Here is a 22,531-nt window from a genome sequence, read left to right on the forward strand (position 1 = left end):
TGCTCCAAGCCTGCTTTTCATGTATCAAACATGGATCGTGTAAAAGAACCTTACTCATGGGGTTGCTGTGAACAGTAAAGGAAGTTCAGCGTTCCAGGCACACGTGGCACATGCATTCAGTCTGTCACTATATCAGCCAACTATTCTGAATTTGCTAAGCCCCAGAACCATCCCCAAAATACACCAGCCAAGACATTGATAAGTTCGTCTGTTTTATTTCCAGTCTGTAGAGATGATATCCAGTACCACACACACTCACGTGCATACACACACACATACTGCATCCACTTGAACTTGCCCAACACACTCCTTCCTTTTTAATGGCAGGGACAGAGCCATACTTGGCAGTCCCCAAGTTGCTGGTTACATTAGTTAGATTTGGTCTTTCAGAAAGAAAACAGCTAAACTTCTAAGAAGCTGAGCCCTTAGCCAGAGAAATAAGAGTCCTAGAGCTAATACCCACAACCTGAAAGACATGCAGACCCCCCTCTTCCCAGGGACCACTCTTGAGACCCTCTCCCTCCAGGAGTTGAATTCCAAGAAACGATGAAGGAACTGGTGGGGTTTCCCGGGACACTCCCCATTCAATGAGAGAACTCTTTTCTGCCCTTTCTAGAAGCTGGGACACACTCACTTGCCCTCCTTCCTTAAGGAGGTTTCCTGAGCCCTTGTAAAGTGTGGAATCTGCTGAAATAAGCATGGTTGGTTCTGCCCTCCTGTCTGACTGAGGTACAGATACACTATGATGGGTACTTAAGGAAGGCATTAACCTTGCTTAAAGGTCTCAGCCTGTCCCAGAAAGGAAAGGCAGTGGGAAGGGGTGGAGACAGGCAGTTGCTCATCTAAGAATCTCAGGGGGAAAAAAAAAAAGGCAAGGGAGGGAGTAGGGGTGAGATTTTACATTTACAGGGAGGAATGTTTTGCTGGGGTTTAAACTTCAACTAGGCTTATGCATTTGAAGTACCTCCTTAGGCTGAAGATCAGTCAGTCATGGCCAAATAATCTTGTTCCTGAACTGGTCGAGACCAGCAGATTAACCCAGCCTGGCCATTTCCCCATCCCCTACCTGCTCCACTTTCTCGAGCTGCTGTAAAGTCAGCTCCTTGGGCCCTAGATTATGGGTCAAAGGAGGCACTGGGAGCTCACACTGGCTCCAACCTCCAACAGCCCCCAGACCTTTCCACTTAAGGTTTTGCTTAAGGCTTCTCCAAGACCTTTGCCCAGTCTTGGGCCCAGTTAGTCCTCCAGGATTGCAGTGCAGTCACCTCACATCCTCTTCTTTCCTCCCATTCATCGCCTGGGTCTGACTTCCCTACTAGACTCTAAATTCCATGAGTCTGTCCGTTTCACTACTGGGTTCTTAGCTTTTGGCCCATAACAGCTGCTTAATAAATATGTTCAGTGGATGAGTGCATCTAAGTCCTGAGCAGGCAGGGGAAGGGACTCCAGAATACAGGTGGGGTCAAGGCGGGGGTCCCCGCTGATGCTGCCTCAGAGGTGCTGAGCAGGGTGAATCCTGGCACAGGGCCTTCCCCAAGGGTTGACCTAGGAGACTGCCCCTCTCTGCCCCTTCCCTTGTTTTCATCACTGACTGAGGCAGCCCAGGGCAGAGATGAGGCGTGGGCAGGACATCTGAACACTTGGGCTCCAGTCCTGATCTTCCATCTCCAGGTTAACCCCTGACCTTGGGCAAGGCACTTAATCCCTGTGGGTCACCACAGTTTTCTCACCTGTGAACTGAAAGGCCTGACCCAGCTAACCTGCAGGGTGGATCAAGGCTCTAAAACCCTAGCCCACAATAAAAACCACAGATGACCCCAATCTGAACCCCAAGCTCAAGGTTTTGAGTGATTTGGAAACAGAATGATGAATTAGAGAGACAGTGGACATGGCACATGTCAGGACAAAGTGGGGGGACTTAAAGCTTATAATAGGCTGTCAATAAATACCTGTTGAATGACTGAGTGACTAAATGAAGAATGAATGAATGGTGTAAGGAAGGTGTAAGGCAAATGGGGAAGCAGAGTCAGGTTTCAAGCAGATTGGGATCAGAAAGGCAAACCTATTTCTCAGCTCCTGGCTTAACAGTGGGGCTGCCTCTCTTTGCCAAGAGCATTTAAGTCCTCATCCTCCTATCCTCTTGCCCTCAACATCCTCCCTAAAAGGTGGGACTAGACTGAGCTGAATCCCCTCCCCCAAGGCTCCTGGATCCCCTCTACCTCTGAAGCCCCAGCAAGGGTCAGGGGGGTTCCACCCTTCCTCTGAGCTGCCTATGAAGGTGTGGCCAGGAGGCAAGGCTAGAGAATTCCTCTGGAACCTTCTTGAAGGGCTCAAATTGCCAAGCCCCTCTCCTTCTCTCCTTCTGTCACCTCACTGAGGATAAGACAAAGTGTGGACTGATAGGGGACGTGGGACACTGCATGGCCACATCCTGGCCCACGCAAGAGCACTGGAACCCCAGAGCTGTCCGAGGAAACCCTACAAGGCCCTGCAGCCTTATCCCGACTCCAGGGTCTTCTGAAAGGGGCTGAGGTCCTCACCAGGGCCAGGCCAGGGTGCCGGGACTTTGCTCAGAGACCTGGAAGGATGAACAGTGCCAGCTTCAAGTGCGGGAATCACAGGCTTCTGGTCTCCCTGTCCTGGCCCTGGCTCCCTCCAGTTTTTGGTTTAATGTCAGCCCTTCTGCACAGGGAGGGGAGATGCAGGGAAAAAGTGAAGGAGGCGATCTGGACTCCCCAAACCAGAGCCCGTTTAAGGCAGATAATTTGTGCTATACAAAGAGATCACTGATTCTGCTGATGAAAAAACAAACGCGCAACAACCAAACAAGACAAATAAGACACATTACAATGAGTCAAGAAGGGCAGTGAGGTCAGGAGAGAGGAAGAGGAGTGGGGAGGGCGGGGCAGGTCTAGGCGGGGTTCCTCAGGGCAAGCTGGCAATGTCTCTCTCTGGAGGGGGGCCAGCTGGCTTGGGGCTGCTCTCGTTGGCTTTTCCTTCAAACATCATGACTCTGGTTTGGAAACGGAGAAAAAAAAAACACACACAAAACAGGATTAGCACTCCTTTCTTCATCCAGGGAAAGATCATCCCAGCCCTTACATCTGCAGGGTCCTCCACAGAATGCCCGTGCATCCACTCTCCAGCGAGATTTTCCCAGAAGCCCGCATGGCAGCTATGTGGAAGGGGCTGGTAGTCCCATTTTACAGAGGAGAAAACTGAGACACAAGGGGGCAATGTGACTCCTCAGAGTCACACAGGTAGCCTGAGGCAGGACGAGACCCCAGACCTTGGACTTCTAGGTCATGCGCCTTCCCCTAACCACGCTGCCTGGAGGAGGCAGAGCTCCGTTGGGCCATGGCTCTGCTCAAAATCCCTTCAGATCTTCAAAAACCTCCACTGCTCTGAGAGTAAAGTCTGGGAGCAGAGGATGGGGGTTTAGAGTATAGCTTCTGGAGGGAAACTGCCTGGATTTGAATCCCAGTCCTACTCTTTCCTAGCTGGTGACTTGAGCAAGACACTCAACCCCACCGATGCTCAGTGTTTCCAACTGAAAGTAAGGATGCTTACATCCTGGAGCTGTTTCAAGTGACAGTGCCCTACTCCCTCCGTACCCACTCCCTGGGTGGGCTCTTTCAGTCCCCTGGCTTTAAATCCCATCCAAAGTGTGACAGTCCACAAACGGCTTCCCTCTGAGCTCCAGATCTGCACAGCCAGCTGCCTCCTTAACCTCTCCCCCTGCACGTCTAGGAGCAGTTCCAATTCAACACATCAAAACCGAGCTCAGTTCCCACCTTCCCCGCTGCCCTTTTCTCAAAGCAAACAGCACCAGCATTCAGTTAACTCAGGCCCCAGACCTTACAGCCATCAGACTCCTTGTTTTCCTTTAAACCTGGAAGCAACCCTTCTAGCTCTACCTCCAAAATCACTCCCAACCCCAACAGCCCCTGCCCGCCTCCACTACAGCCTCCAGGCTAAGTGCCTCAGTTCCTACTTGCACAAGTGCATGAGCCTTCTACCAGCCTGCCTGCTGCCACTCCTGCCCCCACCACAGTCGGAGAGGGCCTTTTAAAAGTCAGCTCCTAGCTTAGAGTACTCCAATGGCATCCCTCCACCGTAGTACAAAATGCTAACTCAACCGTGGACTACAAGGCCCCATATCACCTGGTCCCGGCCCATCTCTGCAGATTCATCCTTCACTCACTGCACTCCAGGCACACTGGCCTCAGTGCTATTCCTTGAGCATAAAAGCATGGGACTGCCACAGGGCCTTTGCACTTGCTGCTTCCCCTGCTAGAATGCTTTCCCCTAGATTTTTACAGAGCTCATCTCTTCACATCTCCCTCACTCAGAAGGTCAAATGTCACCTTCTAATGAGATCCTCTCTGCCCACTATCCCACCCCCTCCCTTCCTCTTGCTCACTTTGTTTTTCTTTGTATTGCACTATTGCAATCTGCCGTTTTGGTTGTTTGTTTTGTTCTTGGCTGTCTCCTGCCATTAGAATGTAAGCAATTCATGTGTCCCCAGCAACAAGCATAATTTCTGGTGGTGCTCAATAAATATTTGCTGAATACATGAATGATAAATTTGAGTCAACATGCAGACCCATGCCTGAAACATAGTAAATCTTAGGTGTCGTTTTTAATAGCATCAGCACTCTTATTGCTGCCACTTGGCCTCTCAGGTGCAGCATGATGTGACCTCGGTGGTCTTCCCACCACACCTCCTGCCCGATCCCACCCCACACGAAAGGCTCCAACCAGCCCAAACCGCGGGCTCACGAGCAGGTCACCCAGCTTCCCCCTTTGTAAAATGAGACAGATATATTTTACATTGGCACATTTGAAGAAGTTAATCTTACAGATACACACCACTAAATATAAAATAGACAAACAACAAGGATTTACTGTATAGCACAAGGAACTACATTCAATATCTTGTAATAACCTATACTGGAAAAGAATCTGAAAAAAACCACGTATATATGTATAACTGAATCGCTTTGCCGTATACCTGAAACTAACACAATATCGTAAACCAACTATCCTTCAATTTTTTAAAAGAAAAAGTTAATCTTACTGCATAAAAGCCAAGTGAGTGTCCCTTACAGCTTGAACAAATACCGTGGGACTTGCCAAGGAATTTCTCTGCTGCTCTCCAGTGGGGAAGTACCCTCAAAGTGTGATTCTGGCTACCATACACTAGGTGTTTGCCATCAGCCAGGTGCCGGGATGGGCTCTTCACATATATTATCTCATTAATCCTCGGAACAACACTTCATGCAAGATATTTTTGATCATCTCTATCTTATAGGTGAAGGAAAGTGATTTGCCCAAGGTTGTTTCGGTAGCAAGAAATATAATCAAAATTTGAACGCGACCTCCCTTTAGAGCCGGTTTTTGACTCTATATAATGCTAACAACCCTGTGGGGTAGTAGAGTCACTTTACAAATGAGGATGCTGAGGCTCGAAGGTTTCAGCAACACATTTATCATCATTGTCACAGTCACAGTGGCTACTTACCGAGCACTGATTCTACCAGAAGTTCTGCTACAGGCTCATTCTGCCCGCAAGGTTATGTATTAACGTGACCATTTGACAGATGAGAAAATCAGGTTCAGCAAAATTAAGAACGTGGCCCCACAGCTCACACAGTGAATTACCTCCCTGCTGGGGACTGGCTGAGATGCCCAAGCGCAGAGCTTCTCCACACCCGACTTTGCCTCCAGAAGCCCCAGAAGAGGCAGGAGGTACTCACAGCTTGAGGACCGCCGACCGTTTCCCCAGCATCATGTTCACAAAATCTCGGTAGGAGATGGTGTCGCTGACCCCGCCCGTCACCTCCGAGATCATCTTCTTCATCTCCAGGTGGGTCTTGGGGACCCCAAGCTTCTCCATCATCCTCTTTAAAGACATCAGGTCTGCCGGAGGAAAAGCAGATCTGTTAAGTGGAGACAGGGAGCCTGGCCGAGTGGGGAAACTCCCCTCTGGCACCCCATGCCCAGAAGAAGCCCAGCAGGAGAGCCCCTCCCTGGAGACTGCAGTCAACGGCTTTTCTCCTCCGGGGAGAATGAGCCCATCACACCCTCCCTGCTCTGTACGGAGGCAGTATGGACTAGTGGTTAGGGACACAGGCTTCTAAAGTCAGACAGACTTGGGTTGGAATCCAGCTTTGCTATTCTTGGCTGTGGGACTTGGGACAAACTACTTAACCTCTCTGAGCCCCTGCTCCCATCAGTGGTAAGATGGGTTGATGGGCTCATCTGGAGTGAGGATGCACCAGAAGCACCTGGCACACAACAGGTGCCCAGAACACAGCCTCTCTTCTTCGTTCCACTGTTCTCTCTGCTGCTGCCTGAGGTTCGGGTGACCGTGAGCCCGCTGCTCCAGCTACCCGGGAAGTCATGGCTCAGTGAGGTGGGGCCAGGGAGGCGGCCTGACCCAGGCATCGGAAGTCACTCTCCAGGGCAGCTGGGTGGCAGCTCCTCCCCACCTGCCACTCCTCCCTGCAGTGCCGGGCTCCACCTCGCTGGAAGGGAGAGGGTGCCAAGAATATCCTGCAGAGCAGGAAAGCCAACAAAAGAACAAAATTCGAGAAAAACAAGGGAGGCACCGAAGTCACTACACCCGAGGAGTTGCTGCCTCTGACCTCCTGGCTCCAAAGATCTGAGGCAATTTCCTTCCGATTGTTCTGTGAACAATGGGTCAGCAAAGGAAGGCGGGAGTGGGAATGGGGCAGGGGGCCAATTTTAGGGTCCGGGGAGTGGGGGGTCAGCCCACCCGAGAGGCAGGGCGGTAGGACTGGGGCCAGACCCTTAGGTGCCAGGATGTCCAGGGCATTTCAAAGAAAGCTGGGCAACTTCCTACAGGAAGAAGTGAAAGTTCTCCCACATGCTGCTGGCCAGACTCTAAATTGGCAAGACCTTTCTGGAAGGCAATTTGGCAGGCTGCTTCAAAAGCCTTTGACCCAGAATGTCTAATTCCTGAGATTTACTCTAAAGAAATAATCAGCAACGTGGACAAAGATTCATGTACAAAGATGTTCTTCACAGGATTGTCAATCAGAGTTAAAACCAGACATCCTCTAAATGGGCGCTACTAAGGCGTTGGCTGAAAACATTTTAGTCTCTCCCTACAGTGGAATATCATGCAGCCATTAATTAGATTTCAAAAAAAAAATGAATCGTACATCAAAACACTAACAACATATTATTTTTTAAAAAAGGAGGTTCTAAAACGGTATAAAAACAGTGTTTGTGATTAGAACAAAGAATGGAAAGATATAGACCAATATCAGAGTTATTTCTGGGAAGTGGGATGGTGGTGATGTATTCTTGTCTTTGTGCTTTGCTGTGATTTCCAAAACATTCTATGATGACGATGTTTCCATTTGATACCCCTACCCCTTTTTTTTAAAAGAATAAAAAGGATAAAAATACTCAAAAAGGAGAAAAACAAGAGAAGATGGAGGAGGGGGAGAAACGCTGGAGAGAGAACCCACTTGGAAATCACAGGCTGGGCCCTGGGCCCTGGCTGCCACTTAATGGCCACCAGCGCCAAGCAAGTCATTTCACCTTTCTGAGCCTCAGTTTCCTCATCTGTACAATGGGAACAATTAAACCAGCCTTGACCATGTCATAGGACTACTGGTGAAGGTCAAGGCATGGTTTTGAACATAAGTGCCGTGGAAGAGGTGTTTGTCACCCCCAGCGCCTGGACGGCAGGACATAATGAAGGTCTGTTGGAAGAGAGAAGCAGTGTCCACGGAAGCCCCCTGTCAACTGCAGGACAGCGTTCAAGTAGAAGGACAGGCTTGGGGACAAAGGAAACGCCAGCCCCCTGAGCCAGGGCGGCCACAGCCTGAGCATCTCCAGCCCTGGGCAGGGTGGCACCTCTATCCTGAGTCCCAGGTGCACCTTGGGTGGGAGGCTGGGGCACGGGCAGGGAGCTGGGGTTGGGCGGAGGGAAGCAGTGGGGAGAGGAGTGTGGGGGGCAGGGGATCCAGGGTGAAAGGCACACGGGCTCAAGGCCCATCGGGACGCTTCATGGGTGCTCGTCACACTCACGAGAGCGCCCGGTGCTGCTCACCCGCGCAGGTGCATCAGTGGGGCGCTCTGGGCCCTCACGCCCCCCACCCATCAAACACCCCCCACCCCCACCCCCAGCACACCCAAGGCCCCACTCACCAATCTCGCCCTCATTGTTCAGGTCAAACTCCATGTACTTCTCTGGAAATTACAGAGCAAAACCCGGCATTAGCTGGGAAGCAGAGTTGCCCCCTGCAGGGCCCCAGGGACTCGCTTGAGGGTAACTGGCTGGGTCCTCAGGGAGCCCACACCATCCTCCTCACCCCACGTGGGGGTCTTGATGCAAGTCTCGTGGTTGCAGCTGTTGTCTCTGGAGAAAGGGCTCGCCCCACCTGCACCCCTTGCCCACAGGCACCATGGAGAAAGAGGCCCGGGGGCCCCTCCGACCCTCTGCCAAGAAGGGCAGTGGCTTCCTCCCAGGGCCCCACCAGAGAGGGCTGGCTGCTTCCAAATTGGCTATAAAGTGACTGGAATAGATTCCCGGCCCTGGAGACACGGATCTGCGGGAGCAGATTTTGGGGGCAGAAATTGGTGTGTTTTTGGAGTATCTCAGGTGATTCAGGTGGGCAGCTGGGTGTGAGAATCCCCAATTTAAGGAGTTCCTGTAGTTCTGAACTTTTGTGGGGGATCATGGGTACCACTGAGAATCCGATGCTCTTTGTGAAGAAATGCCCGTGGACCTGCCCTTAACCACAAAGTGGCATATACAGTGCCCAGGGGTACACAAACCCTCCCCAAAAACCTCAGCTACAGACTTTGAGTTAAACCTCCCTGATCAAGGGGTCAGAGCAAGGAGCTTGGTATCTCCTGACAAGGCAGTGTGTGCAAACAAGTTGTGTGGCCTTGGGCAGGTCACCCCTGGCACAGGGTCTATTCTGCACCAAGCAGCCAGCATGAGAAAGCCAAGGTCCTCCCAGTGACCCTTGAGCTCCAGGCTTGCCGCCCTCTGCCTGGAATGTTTCTCCCAGACATTCTCAGGGCCCCTCCTCATGCCTTCAGGGCCCCCCCAGCCTTTCTAACTGGGCACCGTCACCCCCACAAGGCACCTACTACCATCTGACACACTTTCTACTCCTTGCTCTCTCTTCACCACCCCTCCCCAACAAGGACACGGGCTCCTTTGGCGAGGGGCCGTCTTGTGTGTTCTGCGTTCTGTCCCTGGACCCCAAACAGCCTGGTGCCTAGTTAGGCTCATTTGGAGATCAAATGAGTAATGATTTGAAACCTCCGTAGTCCCTTTGCTTCCAAGGTAACTTCCTGTGGTCCCAGGATGGACCCTATCCTACAGCCCAGTGAGGTCAAGGAGAGTAGACATTAGACCCCTGGGACTTCTGTCCCTCCTCTCAGAGCCACCTCTGAAGAGTGACCCTATTGGTATCCAGAGAGAATGGAATGGACCGGCTGCTCCTCCTTTGCACTGGGAGGGGGAGGGGCAGAGAGATGGGACAGGGGAACCAACCAGGGGTGGGGGTGTCTTTGTTCTAGTTCTCCTTTTCTCTTCTCTTCTCGTCTCTTCTCTCCTCTTCTTTCTCTCCTTCTTTCTTTCTTCCAGTTCCTTCCTTCCTCCCCTCCTTCCTTCCTTCCCGTAAAAAGCACCATTGTGTACCGGTTAAGAGAGGGTGCTTTGGAATGAGACCAATATGGGTTCAAGCCCCAACTCTGCCATAGGTGAGCTGTGGGACCCCAGGCAAATGACCCCACCTCTCTGAGCCTGAGTTTCTTCATCTGTAAACTAAAGCTCGTACCATCTCCCTCCTGGCTGTATTGGGATGATGCAGGGAGATCTCAACCCGGACCACAAGGTCAGCGCTCAACAAATGCTCAGCCATTGGCGTCCTGCCTAAGGATGGCTAGGCTGCAAGTAGTTTGAGGAGCACTGGCAGGTTCTTTGCCCTGGAGCAGGGAGGATGCCCACATTGCCAAGACTCTGAGTGGAGGGGGGGCAGTGGATGCGGCCTGGAGGATGTTCGCATGGTCCCCCAGTGTGCCCAGGGCTCCCGCACCCCGAGTGCATCTCCCGGGCAGGAAAGGTGGGCCTGTCCCGCTCCTTATGTGCACAGCTCCTCTCCTTTCGAGCTGCTGGCTGGGAACCAAGCGCCAGGGCCCGGAACAGAGGGACCTTTATGCCGCCCCCTCCCCGCGCGGGCTCCTGGGCCATGTTTTCTTTTCATCCCGTGCTGCCGGGATTCAATGGGCAGAAACTCTGCCCCCTGCCCCACTGGGGCGACACAAACGTCCATTCTCCGCAGGGGCTCCCGAGACGCTCCACGGCGAGGGGGAGAGGCAAGGGCTGCTACAAAGAGCCGATTGTGTGTGGGGCCCCGGGAGCGAGCAGGGCCTGGGCAGCAGCGGGCAGGAACCAACCTGAGCCCTGCGGGCAGCGGAGGCAAAAGAGGGGCAGGGCAGGCTGGGCCCAGCAGGCAAGGGGCGAGGGGCCTGTGCCCCCCAGCTGGGCACCTCATCTCCTGGCCCAAAGGGAAGAGGGGTATTCTGGATGCAACAGGGGTGCAGCCTGGCCGTGTGGATAAGGAAGGATCCACCCAGTTCTCCCGGGGTGTGGGCAGCCAGCCACAGCTCACCTTTAAAGGCTGCGAGCTTTTCTGGCAGGTTCTCTTCATCACTGTACTTCTGGTCACAGAGGAACTCCTACAGAGGAGAGAGGACAGGGCTGAGCAAGGCGTAAGCAGGCAGAACTCACCCACTGCCCAGCGCCTCCTCTCCCGCCAGGTGGCTGGGCTTGGCCGGGCAGCATTTAGTCCTGGACTCCTGTCAACCCCAGAGGCAGATCCGCACAATCCCGGGTAGGAAGTTCTCTCAGCAGCTGAGGGTGAGGCCTGGAGGCTCTGCTCTAGAAGACTAAACACCTTCAGTCAACCTCTGAATCACAGGTGTGGGGACCTGGGCTTCCCCCCAGGGCATCCCGGCTTCAGGATCCAGGAAGCCGTGAGCAACCAAAGACAAGTAACTTGGTTCCAGCATTAACTTTTTTTTTCTTTGGCTGCGTTGGGTCTTAGTTGCGGCACTCAGGATCTTTGTTGACGTGCACGGGCTAGTTGTGGCCCGCAGGTTTTCTCTCTTTAGTTGGGGCACGTGGGCTCCAGAGAACATGGGCTCTGTAGTTTGCAGCACACGGGCTCTCTAGTTGAGGTGCGCAGGCTCAGTAGTTGTGGTGCACGCAGGCTTAGTTGCCCCAGGGATCAAACCCACGTCCCCTACATTGGAAGGCGGATTTTTTTTTTTTTTTTTTTTGCACACGGGCTTAGTTGCTCCACGGCATGTGGGATCTTCCTGCAGCAGGGATCGAACTCATGTCCTCTGCATTGGCAGGCAGTTTCCCAACCACTGTGCCACCTAGGAAGCCCTGGAAGGCAGATTCTTTACCACTGGACCAGGGAAGTCCCCCAGCATTAACCTCCTAGGTATGTGATCCTAGCAAATTGATCCCTCTTTGAATCTCTATTGCTTTATCTGCCAAATGGGTGTAACTATCATAGCTTCTTCTTGTATGAGAATCCAGGGGGAGTGTATATATGGACCTTGGCAGCTCAATAAACAGCAGCTTTCATATTATTAGTCTCTCTCTAGCTAGAAAATAACTGTACATTTCTTGAGAGGTCACTTACCCTCTCACCTGTGTCCTCACCTTTAAAACAGGGTCCACCTTCCCCTCAGATGCTTGGAGAGATTCACATGAGTCCTTCCAGAACCAGATGGGGTTGGGGGGAGATGGAATGGGATTAACAACAGCCCCCAGAATGAAGCATCTACCCACATGATCACTCTGGATCGCCCAGTGGGCCCAGGGGGTAGCTACTATTATTAGTCCCATTTTACAGATGAGGAAACTGAGGCCCACAGAGCCAACTTCAACTCAGCTCTGTCTGACTTAGAGCCTGCATCTTTAACCCTGACACTTAAAGATGGGCAGCAAGCAGGTATTCACTCAGCTTTAAAACAAAAAACTAACACTGTTGTTAATCTTCAAGCAGCCCTAAAACGTGATTCCAGATGAGGGAGCAGAGGGTGTGTTCCTGTCCTGGCACTGGAGTTTTGTAAATCCCCTCTACTTCCCTGGTCTTGCTTCCCTCATTGAGCCAACTGGACATGGCCGAGACGCCTTCATTCCTTCATTCTTTCAACAATTTTTGAGGGACCACAGTGTACACTGCTCTGTTCTAGGCACCTAGAGAGCAGGTGAGACCAAGGTGAATAAGACAAGGTCCTTATCTAAAATTACAGGAAGTCCCTGTTCAAATGATGTTAGGGACTTCCCTAGTGGTCCAGAGGTCAAAACTCCGCACTTCCACTGCAGGGGGCAAAGGTTTGATCCCTGGTCAGGGAACTAAGATCCCACATGCGACACAGCACAGCCAAAAATTGAAATGAAATGAAATTGAAATGAAATGATGTTAAGTGTTATCTAGGTCTAACTAATACAGTTTGAAGACCCCTTCTGCCCCGCCCTAATCCAATTTTTTCTCCTTCTCAGAGGTAATCATTATGCTGAACTTGGGGTTTCTACCATTCTCTTGAATGTTTTTTCTATTGTGACTAAGCCCACTACTGTTGTAACAAGACATCTTATAAGTTAATTTTGAAGGGTTTAAAAATGTTTCTAATTCCAAATTTTGGAGGCTTCCATATACATATGTACTTGTGGTTTAATAACTGATATTTTAAATGAGAAAAACATTACCCCGGTCACTCACTCAACCTGTTTCTAAATTCCTACTGTCATTTCCCACTAAATGATGACCAAGTCTGTACTTACACATCTCCTAGGACAGGGAGTTCACTACCTCTCCTGTCAGTCATTGTAAATGGAATGCAGAATGAGAAATGACAAGAAGTGAGGATAAAGTCTTCTGGATCTGGATCTCAGCCTCTCCTCACCAGCTGTGAAGTGGGCACACAGGTGCCCACCTCCTCGGGCTCCTACCCCTCAGTGGAGACAACCCACTGAGGGTAGTTAGCACCCGGCTCGAGCATCCATGCTCAGTAAACAACGGGTACGATTCCGTGTGGGGCGGAATCTGACCCCTTCCAGGGTTCAAGCTCCTCCACACCAACTCAGCACCCTTTGAAAGAGTAGGAGGAACCCATCCGCCAATGCAGCTCCTCTCACTGGGTCAGGGGGCCTCTGATCCCCCCCTTGCTTTTAGCAGGCACTCTACTATCCCATTCAATCCTCACAGCCACTGTTATTTGATTTTACAGGTGAGAACAGGAGGACCAGAGAGGTTACAACATATCCAAGGTCCCCTGGCGCTGGGGAAGCTTGGGGTTGGTTTGGAAGCTGCGTCCATCAGACTCCAGGGCCTAGGGCCTCCAGCAGCTGAGCAGGTGGAGGGCAGCCCCGGGGCCTCACTCGGAGCCTCATCACCACGTGCCACGCACAGCCCTGCCTCCACCTAGCTCCACTGAGCTGGAACCTTCCCTGCAGCCTGGGAGGTTGCCCTCCTGTCAGCTGGCTCTGTCTGTCCTTCCTTTCCTCTTGGCTTCCTCCTGCAGGTCTTCTCCACTGCAGCCCCCACCCCCTTTCACCCCCACCCCACCCAATGAATTCTTGTCTGTGACCCTGAGCAAACCAGGCACCTCCTGGGGTCACAGATCTCATATCTGTCCAACAGAGGTACAGATTGGCCAATGAGTCCCACACTGTGGGGTAAAGCAGAAAGAAACATTAAAAAAAAAAAAAAAAAAAAGGTGGGGGGGAGGTGCTAATATAGGGCTTCTGAGATTTTATTTTGCCAAGTAAAGACTTTAAATAATGACCATTGACTTCTGCCATGAGTTCAGAAAAGGTTATTTCATAAAAGTAGGAAGACTTTTTAACTGGAATCCAGTTAGCCTACATTCAACTCACCACATTGTCCCTCTGTTCCCTTCACTTCACCACATTAGGAACTAGAACGCCTTCCTGGAAAGGCACAAGAACACAGACAAGGCCCAACATCTGGGAACTTCGGGGGGGAGACCTGGGGGCCCTCGGTACGCCCATGCTCTGGTTGACCAGAAGTCCCGCACCAGCCTGGAGCTCATCTGTAATATATGGTGATCACCTCTAGGGATCAGACAGATTGGATTCGAGGGTCAGGACATGGTCTCAGGTCTCGGAGACAAATCAGACACAGACAAGAGCTCAGCCTGAACTGCAGGGTGCTTAATAGCCACACCCCTCCCTGGACCTGACCCTGGGCCAGGCTCTCAGCAGGCACAGCAGCCCTAAGGCTTCCAGGATTATTGTCTTTTCTCTGATGAAGCCGGGTTTTCTCCTTAGCACCAATCACCACATAACATGCTATTTCTTTTGTGTTCTCCACGTCCCACCCTCTACCACCAGCACGGGCGCCTCGGCCACCCTGACCTCCCTTCTATGGCTCTCCCATGCCAGGCGTGCTCCAGTCCCTGGGACCTTTACTCCAGCTGTGTCCCCTGCCTAGAGCACACATATCCGCATGTCACCTCCCTCAGGTCTTTACTCAACTGTCACCCTCTCAATGAACTCAACCCCATCCACTCTGCCTACTGCCTCCACTTCCAATCCACCTTAAGATAACACCTTTAGTCCATGGTGAGTCATCTCCTAACACAATTTACAATGTAATTGCTTATTAAGAGTGTTTTCCATTATCTGTCTCCCCCTGCTGGGTTCTACATAGTAGGCGCTCAGTAAATATTTGCAGGAAGGGGCAATGAACTGAGACTCAGAAAGGATAAACAACTTGCTCATCAAGGCAGCACAGCTTACAAATGGCTGAGCTGGGATTAAACGCCACAGCAGAGGCTGCTTGGGTTCCCTCCCTGCACAGAGCTGAGGAGTAGAAGTGGGTCTTGGAAGGAGGCAGGGAGGAGGCAGCTCCTTGGTCACAGGTTCAAGGAGGCTGTGTTTCCTGTCTCTGCCCCATGGATGCCTAGCACCTGGCAGTGCCCAGCATATAGTAGGTGCTCCATAAACACTGAATGCACGCAGAAGACTGCTGTTCAGCCCAGAATGACTGTCTCCACTCTCACCCCTGAAATGGAAAGGCAGCTTTGCAAAAGCATGTGTACGTGTGTGACAGAGGCTGGAGAGGACTCAGAGATTGGAATCACATTATTTCCTTAGAGCCAACAGTGACAAATGCTTGAGCCACAGAGTGACCAGGGGTGGGAGAAGCAGCTGACCTGTTCACGTGTGGGTCGGCAGCCCTCACTGACCCCAGGCTTGGGGCAGCTGTGTGGACCATGCCTTTGGCAGGGGGCCAGAGAGGAGGAAGGCGGGTGGCAGGAACAGGGGCTCCACTGGCTGGGCTGCCGGCTCCCACCCCACCTCCCAGCTTTGGATTCCTGATTTCTGCTCAAGCACAGCTCACAGCTTCCTCCCTCCAGGCATCCTCCCCCTCAAATCCTAGCCCAGCCTCAGGGCACAGCCACACCCACTGGGCGGGTACCTTGTCAGTCCAGACTCCAGTAGCCCTGCCTCTGCCCTACCTCTGGGCCCCCAGGTGGAGGAGATGGAGCTAGAAGTCACTCCAGATGTTTGGAAGAAAAACAAAAGCAGAAGCAAAAAGAGAGCAAGCTGGAGCCAGGATGCCTAGGTTTGAACACACTCAGTGCCGTGTGAAAATGACCTCATTTGTTTGTGCCTCAGTTTCCTCACCTGTAGTAAGGATAAACATATTAACCTCATAGGTTTGTCCTGAGAATTACAGTTTGGAAGCAAATATATCTAAAGTGCTTAACACAGTGCCTGGCACTTAGTAAATGTTAAGTAAATGTTAGCTGGTTATCATTATTATTGTCTAATGTTTATACACATTCAGTCCACTTACAACCCGCAGCTCATCACCCAGACCATCATCGATTATTAAATAGATTAGGAAGGAAACCCCTCCCCCAACTTAGGCTGGCTATGGTTGCTCTTTCCCGTTTCTGGGTACCCCCATTTGACAGATGGGACAACTGAGGCCCAGAGAGGTTGCTCAACATACTCAAGATTACAGCGTTTTCACAATTCAAGGCCTATCTCCCTTCACCATCCCAGCTCCCTCCATGCCCCAAACAAGGCCTGGCCACAGGTTTCTGAGCAGAAAGTCAGTACTGGGAGTTACCTTTCCTCTTGGGCAGCTAGAGAAAGAGGTTATTCCAGAGGCCAGGGAACCACTCTATAGCCCTCTAGGGACGTGGGGTGTGTGTGGATGGTTTATTCTAGCGCCATCCCCTCTCCCACACCAACACCCTGTCCCAAAAGACAAGTTTGTCGGGCTGTAGATACTGCTGTCAGGGCCTCCAGGTATGAGGGATGCAGGGACTCACGGGGTTCTGAGAGTGGCAAGCCTTGGTGGCCTGGTTATTCCCTGGCAAAGAACCATGAAACACAAGCAGGGACGAGCCTGCGGTCAAAAACAGGAAGCTCTGAGCCAGGCAGTCACTGCTCAAGCCAGTGTCCACGGGCCAGGCCCGGGGAGGTGGCAGAGCTGTTCCAACATCCACCCAGTCATAGAACCTGGAGGGGACTCCTCAGAGCATCCAGCTTGTCCTCTTTGTTCAACAACTGGAGAAACTGAGGCCTAGAGGGCAAGGTCTTGACTAAACCATCTTTCCACTGGGCAAGTGCAGAGCGGGCAAGGCAGAGGGACGAGGCAGGGAGGTTGACTTGGGGTTGCCTGGTTTCAAATCCCAGCTCCAGCTTACTAGTTCTGTGGCCCTGGGCAAGTTGCTTTACCACTCTGGGCCTCAGTTTCCTCATCTGTGAAATGGAGTCATAATGCTAGAAACTCCTCGTTGGGTTGGTATAAAGATTAAATGGGTGAACTGCATAGAAAGAGTCTGGCTCCTGGTACACTTCTAGGGGTTAGCAATCATCATCGTGCGTTTGGATTGTTCAGACTCAAGCCACACCAGGAGACAACTGTGAGTGGAGGAAGGGCAGAGAAGAGACCCACCCAAAACTTTCTTTGTCCTCTATTGTGCCACAAAGTCCTCCCGGTAAGCCTTGACCCTCTGGGCATTCCTTCTCAAGGGCAAACTTTGTTTTGTCCTTGGACACCTGGCTGAGCTGGCAGTGACGGGCCATCCACGGAGGACAGAGTGTGCCCATCTTAGCCCCGGGGGACGGTGCCCGCAGCCACACCGGCTCACTGCTGCGTCTCTTGGTCAGGCACATCCGAGTCTCCCCCCACCCCAGGAGCCCCATCCAAGTGCTCATGCCCAGGAGGGGCTATTTTCCAAACCAGCAGAGGTTGGTAGCCCCTGCTGTGCCCTGGCCCCCGGACCCTTGCCACCTGCCCGCTCCCCCGCCCCTGGACTCAACTCTCTTTCTGGGCTGGTACCTCTAGCACCTGCTCCCGGATGCTTGATCCTGGCCCTTCAGGCTTGCCTTTCTGTATTAGCTGCAGCAGAATTTTAGGGCGGGCAGATAGCACCATCTTGGAGGCCATCCAACGGCCTGGAGGCTGAAGCCCTGGGTGAAAACCCCAAGGACGGGCAGCACCATGCCTGACCGTGTGGCCTCTGACGCAGCCCACAGGCTCTTAAAGGGCCAGGGCCAGGCCCCAGATGTCCGGCCTGGTGCCTGGCGTGTAGGAGCCTGTAACATGCACCCACGGGGACAGCAGGCTCACGTTCCCCACGGCGGCTCCAGGTACTCATCCGGACGCTGTGTCCTCGCCAATAGATGGGGCAGCTGGAGGAAAAAAAGCCCCACCAACTACACCAATGAAGCAGACCCTGCAGAAATTCCATCTCCAGCTTCCTGTGACACGGCCACACCGAGGTCAAGACTGGCTGGACCTGCGGAGACACTGAATCCTCAGAGGCTCACGTGACCGCTTATCACCATCTCCCTTATAATATATTAAGGAAGAGCAAGAGAGACGGGTGCCCAGCGATGCCAGTTGGGCACATTCACCTGGGCAGGGACAGGGTGGCACTGCCAGGACACAGGAAAAGAGACACACCTGTGTGGTGCTTGGGTCAGGTCTCAGAGGTCCTCCCCTGCTGGGGGGAGGGGCCGGGGACAAGTACCCTCCCTGGGCAGAGGTACCCAGCCTGCTGTGCCCAGTTCTTCCCAGTACAGGTGCCGCGTGGGTTCTGAAATAAGCATCAGGCACCGAAACACTACAGGGAATGCTGAGTGCCCTTCATTCGACCCAGGAGGGCTGCAAGGGCGGGACAGTAGCCAGAGATCCTTACCTACATAAACAAGAGAGGCCTGTGTTACAGCGAAGCAGCGGCCACCTGGTGGAGAGGGGCCAGGGCGGGCCAGGGACGGTGTCTGGAGACAGAATCCCAGCTCTGCCACTTCCTGGCTGGGTAGCTTTGGGCAGGTGACTTCACCTGGCTGAGCCTCTGTTTCCTCATCTCTAGAATGGGAAGCTTAGTAATCCTCGTCTCATGGGGATGTGTACAGACGCTTGCTGCGCATCTATCTAATCAAGCGTTCCACTGAGAGGAGTCAGTGAGATGATTTATGTCAAGTGCCAGGCCCAGAGCGAAGGCACAACTCATGCCATTTTGTTAAAGATCCTGGCCTCTGGCCAGTGCGAGCCGCAGCTTTCACCATCCTCCAGGCTCCTCCAGGCTCCTCCTGCTCCGTCCCAAGGCGAAGTGAACTCTGAGGGGCACCCACCCAGCCCCACAGCTTCCCTCTGTCCCTGTAGAAAGCTGGAGAGAATTTGTCCTGTTGCCATATAAGGCCAGTTCTGGCTGGCCTGGGGTCACCTGCCATGCCATCAGGGCGCGGGGAATGTCAGCTATGTGGGGGGAGTAGGAGGCGCGCGCTGGTCCTGCCTGCTCCAGTAGTTCAGAGAACGCGCAAGCACACGCGCGGGTGCACACGCCCACACCCACACACACACACACACAGAGCACTGAGGTCAGGTGGGCACCCACAGAGGAGCCCCAGTCCAGCTCAGCGATCGCGAGAAGAGGCTGGGTTCCAGTGTGGCTGTTTAAACCCAGGCAATTTACTCAGCCCCTCTGAGTCTCGTCTCCGGCAAAATGGGAACAGACACTCGCAGGGTTGGAGTGAGCATCTGATGAGATAATGTCCGGAGCACACCTGGTACACTGCCTGGCACACGCCAAGCGCTCAGAAAATGATAGCAAAAACTAGAGTGAAACCCCCCAAAAGTGCATTTTCATACAGTTCCACCAGGACTCTAGGTCCACCCAAGTCTCCTTTTAGTTTGACTCCTGAATTCCTTATAAGTACAATAGCCAAGACTGAGCTACCCTGCTGCCCTCTGGAAGCTGGCCCATCCTGGGGGAGGGGGGAGCCCCAAGAGGCACTGTTGGCCCACAGAAGCCCCCAGAGATCATAGCCAGGCTGGGCTCTGCCCCAGGCAGCAGCCGCCGTGGTGCCCAAGCACGTGCACTGACTCATGCAGCCCCGTCCCTCAGAAGCCTTCCGGCTTCCAAGAGGCCACTGGGCAGCGGCTCAGCCCAGCCCCCCAGAAGCCCCACTCCAGTGGGGCAGTGAAACTGCACCCCAAAGGCTGGCAATCTGTGCTGCCAATACGGTTCCGTCCAGAATCCACCCACCCCAAGGCACTTCCGCCACGGCCATGGCCGTGGGTGAAACCGACTCAGACCCTCAAACACAGCAACTCCCTGAGAGTCTGCAAGGAGCTTCAGTCTGTTCATCGCCATTGACTGTTGTAGGGACTTGGAGCAGAGCAGGGGTCTCTGCTCCCACCTCAGGCAGGGGAAGATAAGATTCTGCCAGACAAAGGGGGCTGGTCCAGGCTGAGCAGCCAGTTTATTTCAGACCTTGCCCCTGGGTGTCCACTCCCGCAACTTTAAGTCCCAAACAAACGAATGACGAGGATCAAGACAGCAGCCAGCTCTCCTGTGTACTTCACATAGATGCTCTCAACTGAAAAATCACAACAAGCCTACCACCATTACCTCAGGTGGCTTGCCCGAGGTCCCAGAGCCAGTGAACACCCCTGCCACCCATGACTCTGAACTATGGCGGGGCCACCCCGCCCTGCCGTGGTAGGAAGCAGCTCAAACTTCCAGTCTGATCCTAGAGCCTCTTTCCTCCGGGAGCCCAGAGCCTGGGTCCCAGCAACCCGACAGTAGCCCGGGCTCACACAGTGGACCTCAGACTAGCATCCAGACAGGGAAAGGACACTAGACTAGAAGCTCTGCCAGTGGCTTCGGTGTGGCCTTGGCCAGCTGCATGCCCTCTCTGGGTGTTGGGGTCCCGAGGTGGTTGGACACAGTCCCCTCTTGTTCGCCTTCCCCAATCTCAGCGCTGTCTAGACCGGCCCCTGAGAGCCACAGACCCTCCCATTTCTGAGCCGAGCCAGTACACCTCCCCAAACAGCCTGCCCCCACCCCACCTAACCATCCCTCACACAAGGGCAGGGTTGACATGGAAAGCCCCACACACTCTCAGCTCCTCTGGTCTGTCCAGCTACAGTCACCTCTCCCCCATCCCTAGCTGTCTGTGGCTCGGGGTCCTCTGGCTGTGGGTGGATTCAATTGGCTTGGAATCTGACCAGATAAGTGGCCCAGGGGGCTGCATGAGGTCAGGGATCCAGGCTCCTGTCCAGAGGGCAAAAGCAGCCAAGACTAAGGCTGAGCTGGCTGCAGAGTGAACTGGGAGGGAGCCCAGCAGCCTGGACCCCTGAGAGCCCCAGCCAGACGTCCAGGCTCCCTTTCAGCTGTGCTCAAGATGGCACCAAGAGGCCAGGTGAAGATGGTGGTGAGGGGGCCAGAGTTACCCTGGAGTCCCCAGAACCACCCATGGGGTTCCTACAGCCAGTGGAATGAAACCAGGCAGACTGCCTAGTTCTAGGCAGTCCAAGGAAATCAAGGAGAGAATCAAGACTGCAAGCCCCTGGAGAGAGTCATACCACAACCATGCGGCAGCCCTTGGACCCACCTCCGCGTGGCCTCCACCAGCAACTTGCTGACCCTCACCAGCTTCCCACTCTGGGACTCTGAGCTGGGCTCAGATCCTGGGTGCCCGGTAGCCTCAGGGGAGCCCGCAGGGGGAATGTCCAGCCTTGTTTCAGCGTGCGTAACTCTGCAACCAGTTAGAAGGAAACCTGGAGACATCTTCCTCAGGAAGTAATCCTAGGACCATCCATTGAGGTCTTCTCTCGTGCCAGGTGCTGGACCAATCACATTACATGCCTTTCCTCATTAAGCCCTTATGGTGACCCTGGCTCTGTGATGCGAGGTCCTTGCTGGGGACCACAGAGCTGGAACATGATGGAGACCAGATCTGAGTCCAGGTCTTGCTGTGCTGCATTTGCCTTTTGGCCAATCCAGGCAGGCCCTGACACTTCTCCTTATCTTCTGGAATTCAAATGGTCTTTAAGGAAAGGTCTAAAACATCCCATTGTGTGCCTGGCAACAGCCGGAAGGATTTCTTTCTAGAAATCCACTCGGATCAGGATGAAAAGCACCAAGTCTCTAAGGCAACCTTTCCTAAAAGCTGGAGTGAGAAGGAGTTAGGGGGTGGGGGTGGGGGCAGACAGGAAGCCAACATTTTCTGGATGGAGAGAGCACTGGCCTGTGAGTCTGGATTCCAGGGACTGCTGTGCCACCTCGGAGCAGCCACCTCGCCTCTCTGAGCCTCTCTTCCCTCCCTCGCTGTAAAACTGGGGATTACTCCCGACATCAGGGCTCCTTCCAGTGCCAAGTCCCAGCAGCTGGTCTCAGGCCAGCTCCTGGGGAGCCCGGGCCGGTGGGCCGGGCTGGCATCAGAGCTCCAGGGAGGGCCCCACCTCCCTAGTCTTAAGAGTAACAACTTGCAACCCGAGACCAGAGGGCGGTGGAGGGGGTGGCGGGGGACCTACCTGCAGGCACAGAGACAGGGCTGGAGGGAGGAAATTGGGGGAAGCCCGGGAGGAAAGGAGGGGGGGTGGTTTTGCAGCAGGCACAGCCTCGCAGACGGAGGTGGGACCCGCAGCGCGCTGGGCGCTTTGGGGGCGACTCGCAAGCTGCCCTCGGCGGCGGCGGGGCTGGAAAAGCGAAGGCGGCGGCGCGCGCTTACCCGGTTGATCTCGGCCAGCCTCCTCTCCTGCCGGGCTTTGAGCAAACCGAACGCTTTCCCTCCTGGAGGAGACAAAGAGGCGGCCCGGGAAGCGGGGGTCTCCCCGGGCCGCGCGCCCTCGGCCGGCGCCCGCTTCCCGCGCGCCGCGGACCCCGCCGACCGCCCCGTGCGCACAGGTGGCGGGCGGGGGACACCGGGCGCGGGCGGGGGGCGCGGGCTGGAGGGCCAGGGGGGCGGGCCAGGGGCGCGGGCCAGCGCGGGGACCGCGGCGCCTACCTTGGAACCTGTTGCTGAGCGCGACCGACATGGTGAGCACCGGGCTCCCGCCGGCTCGGGGCTTCGCGGCCGCGGCGAGGGACGAGGAGGAGGGGCGCGCGCCTGGTCCGAGCTCGCGCGGCGTGTGGCGGCGGGACCGAGGGGCGGAGGGATGGCGCGGGCGGCCGGGCA

At 54.0% G+C, this 22,531-nt stretch overlaps 1 protein-coding gene across 5 annotated transcripts; it reads right to left on the minus strand.

Annotated features, from left to right (window-relative positions):
* Positions 1-206: 206 nt before the first annotated feature.
* AIF1L (allograft inflammatory factor 1 like) lies at positions 207-22,531 on the minus strand. 5 transcript variants are annotated; one of them, XM_057722383.1, is made up of 6 exons: positions 22,361-22,531; positions 22,085-22,146; positions 10,668-10,734; positions 8,188-8,229; positions 5,760-5,922; positions 207-3,013 (listed from the first exon to the last, which is right to left on the minus strand). In XM_057722383.1, exons 1-6 carry the CDS (start codon positions 22,389-22,391, stop codon positions 2,926-2,928), a joined length of 453 nt encoding a protein of 150 aa, XP_057578366.1. In that variant the 5' UTR covers positions 22,392-22,531; the 3' UTR covers positions 207-2,925. The 5 variants fall into 5 exon arrangements, with proteins under 5 accessions (XP_057578366.1, XP_057578367.1, XP_057578369.1 ...); XM_057722384.1 differs by lacking the exon at positions 8,188-8,229; XM_057722386.1 differs by lacking the exons at positions 22,085-22,146; positions 22,361-22,531 and adding an exon at positions 20,966-20,985.

The sequence above is a fragment of the Hippopotamus amphibius genome, chromosome 2 (genome assembly GCF_030028045.1).
Source record: "Hippopotamus amphibius kiboko isolate mHipAmp2 chromosome 2, mHipAmp2.hap2, whole genome shotgun sequence".
NCBI lineage: Eukaryota > Metazoa > Chordata > Mammalia > Artiodactyla > Hippopotamidae > Hippopotamus > Hippopotamus amphibius.

Excerpts from the sequence above, each read along its gene's own strand:
- AIF1L (XM_057722387.1), bottom strand. The coding sequence starts at position 17,510 with ATGGCCTCCAAGATGGTGCTATCTGCCCGCCCTAAAATTCTGCTGCAG. Across the intron at positions 10,735-17,402 it reads TCCGGGAGCAGGTGCTAGAG|GAGTTCCTCTGTGACCAGAA; the intron begins GTACCAGCCCAG and ends TCTCCTCTGTAG. Across the intron at positions 8,230-10,667 it reads AAAGCTCGCAGCCTTTAAAG|AGAAGTACATGGAGTTTGAC; the intron begins GTGAGCTGTGGC and ends TGTAATTTCCAG.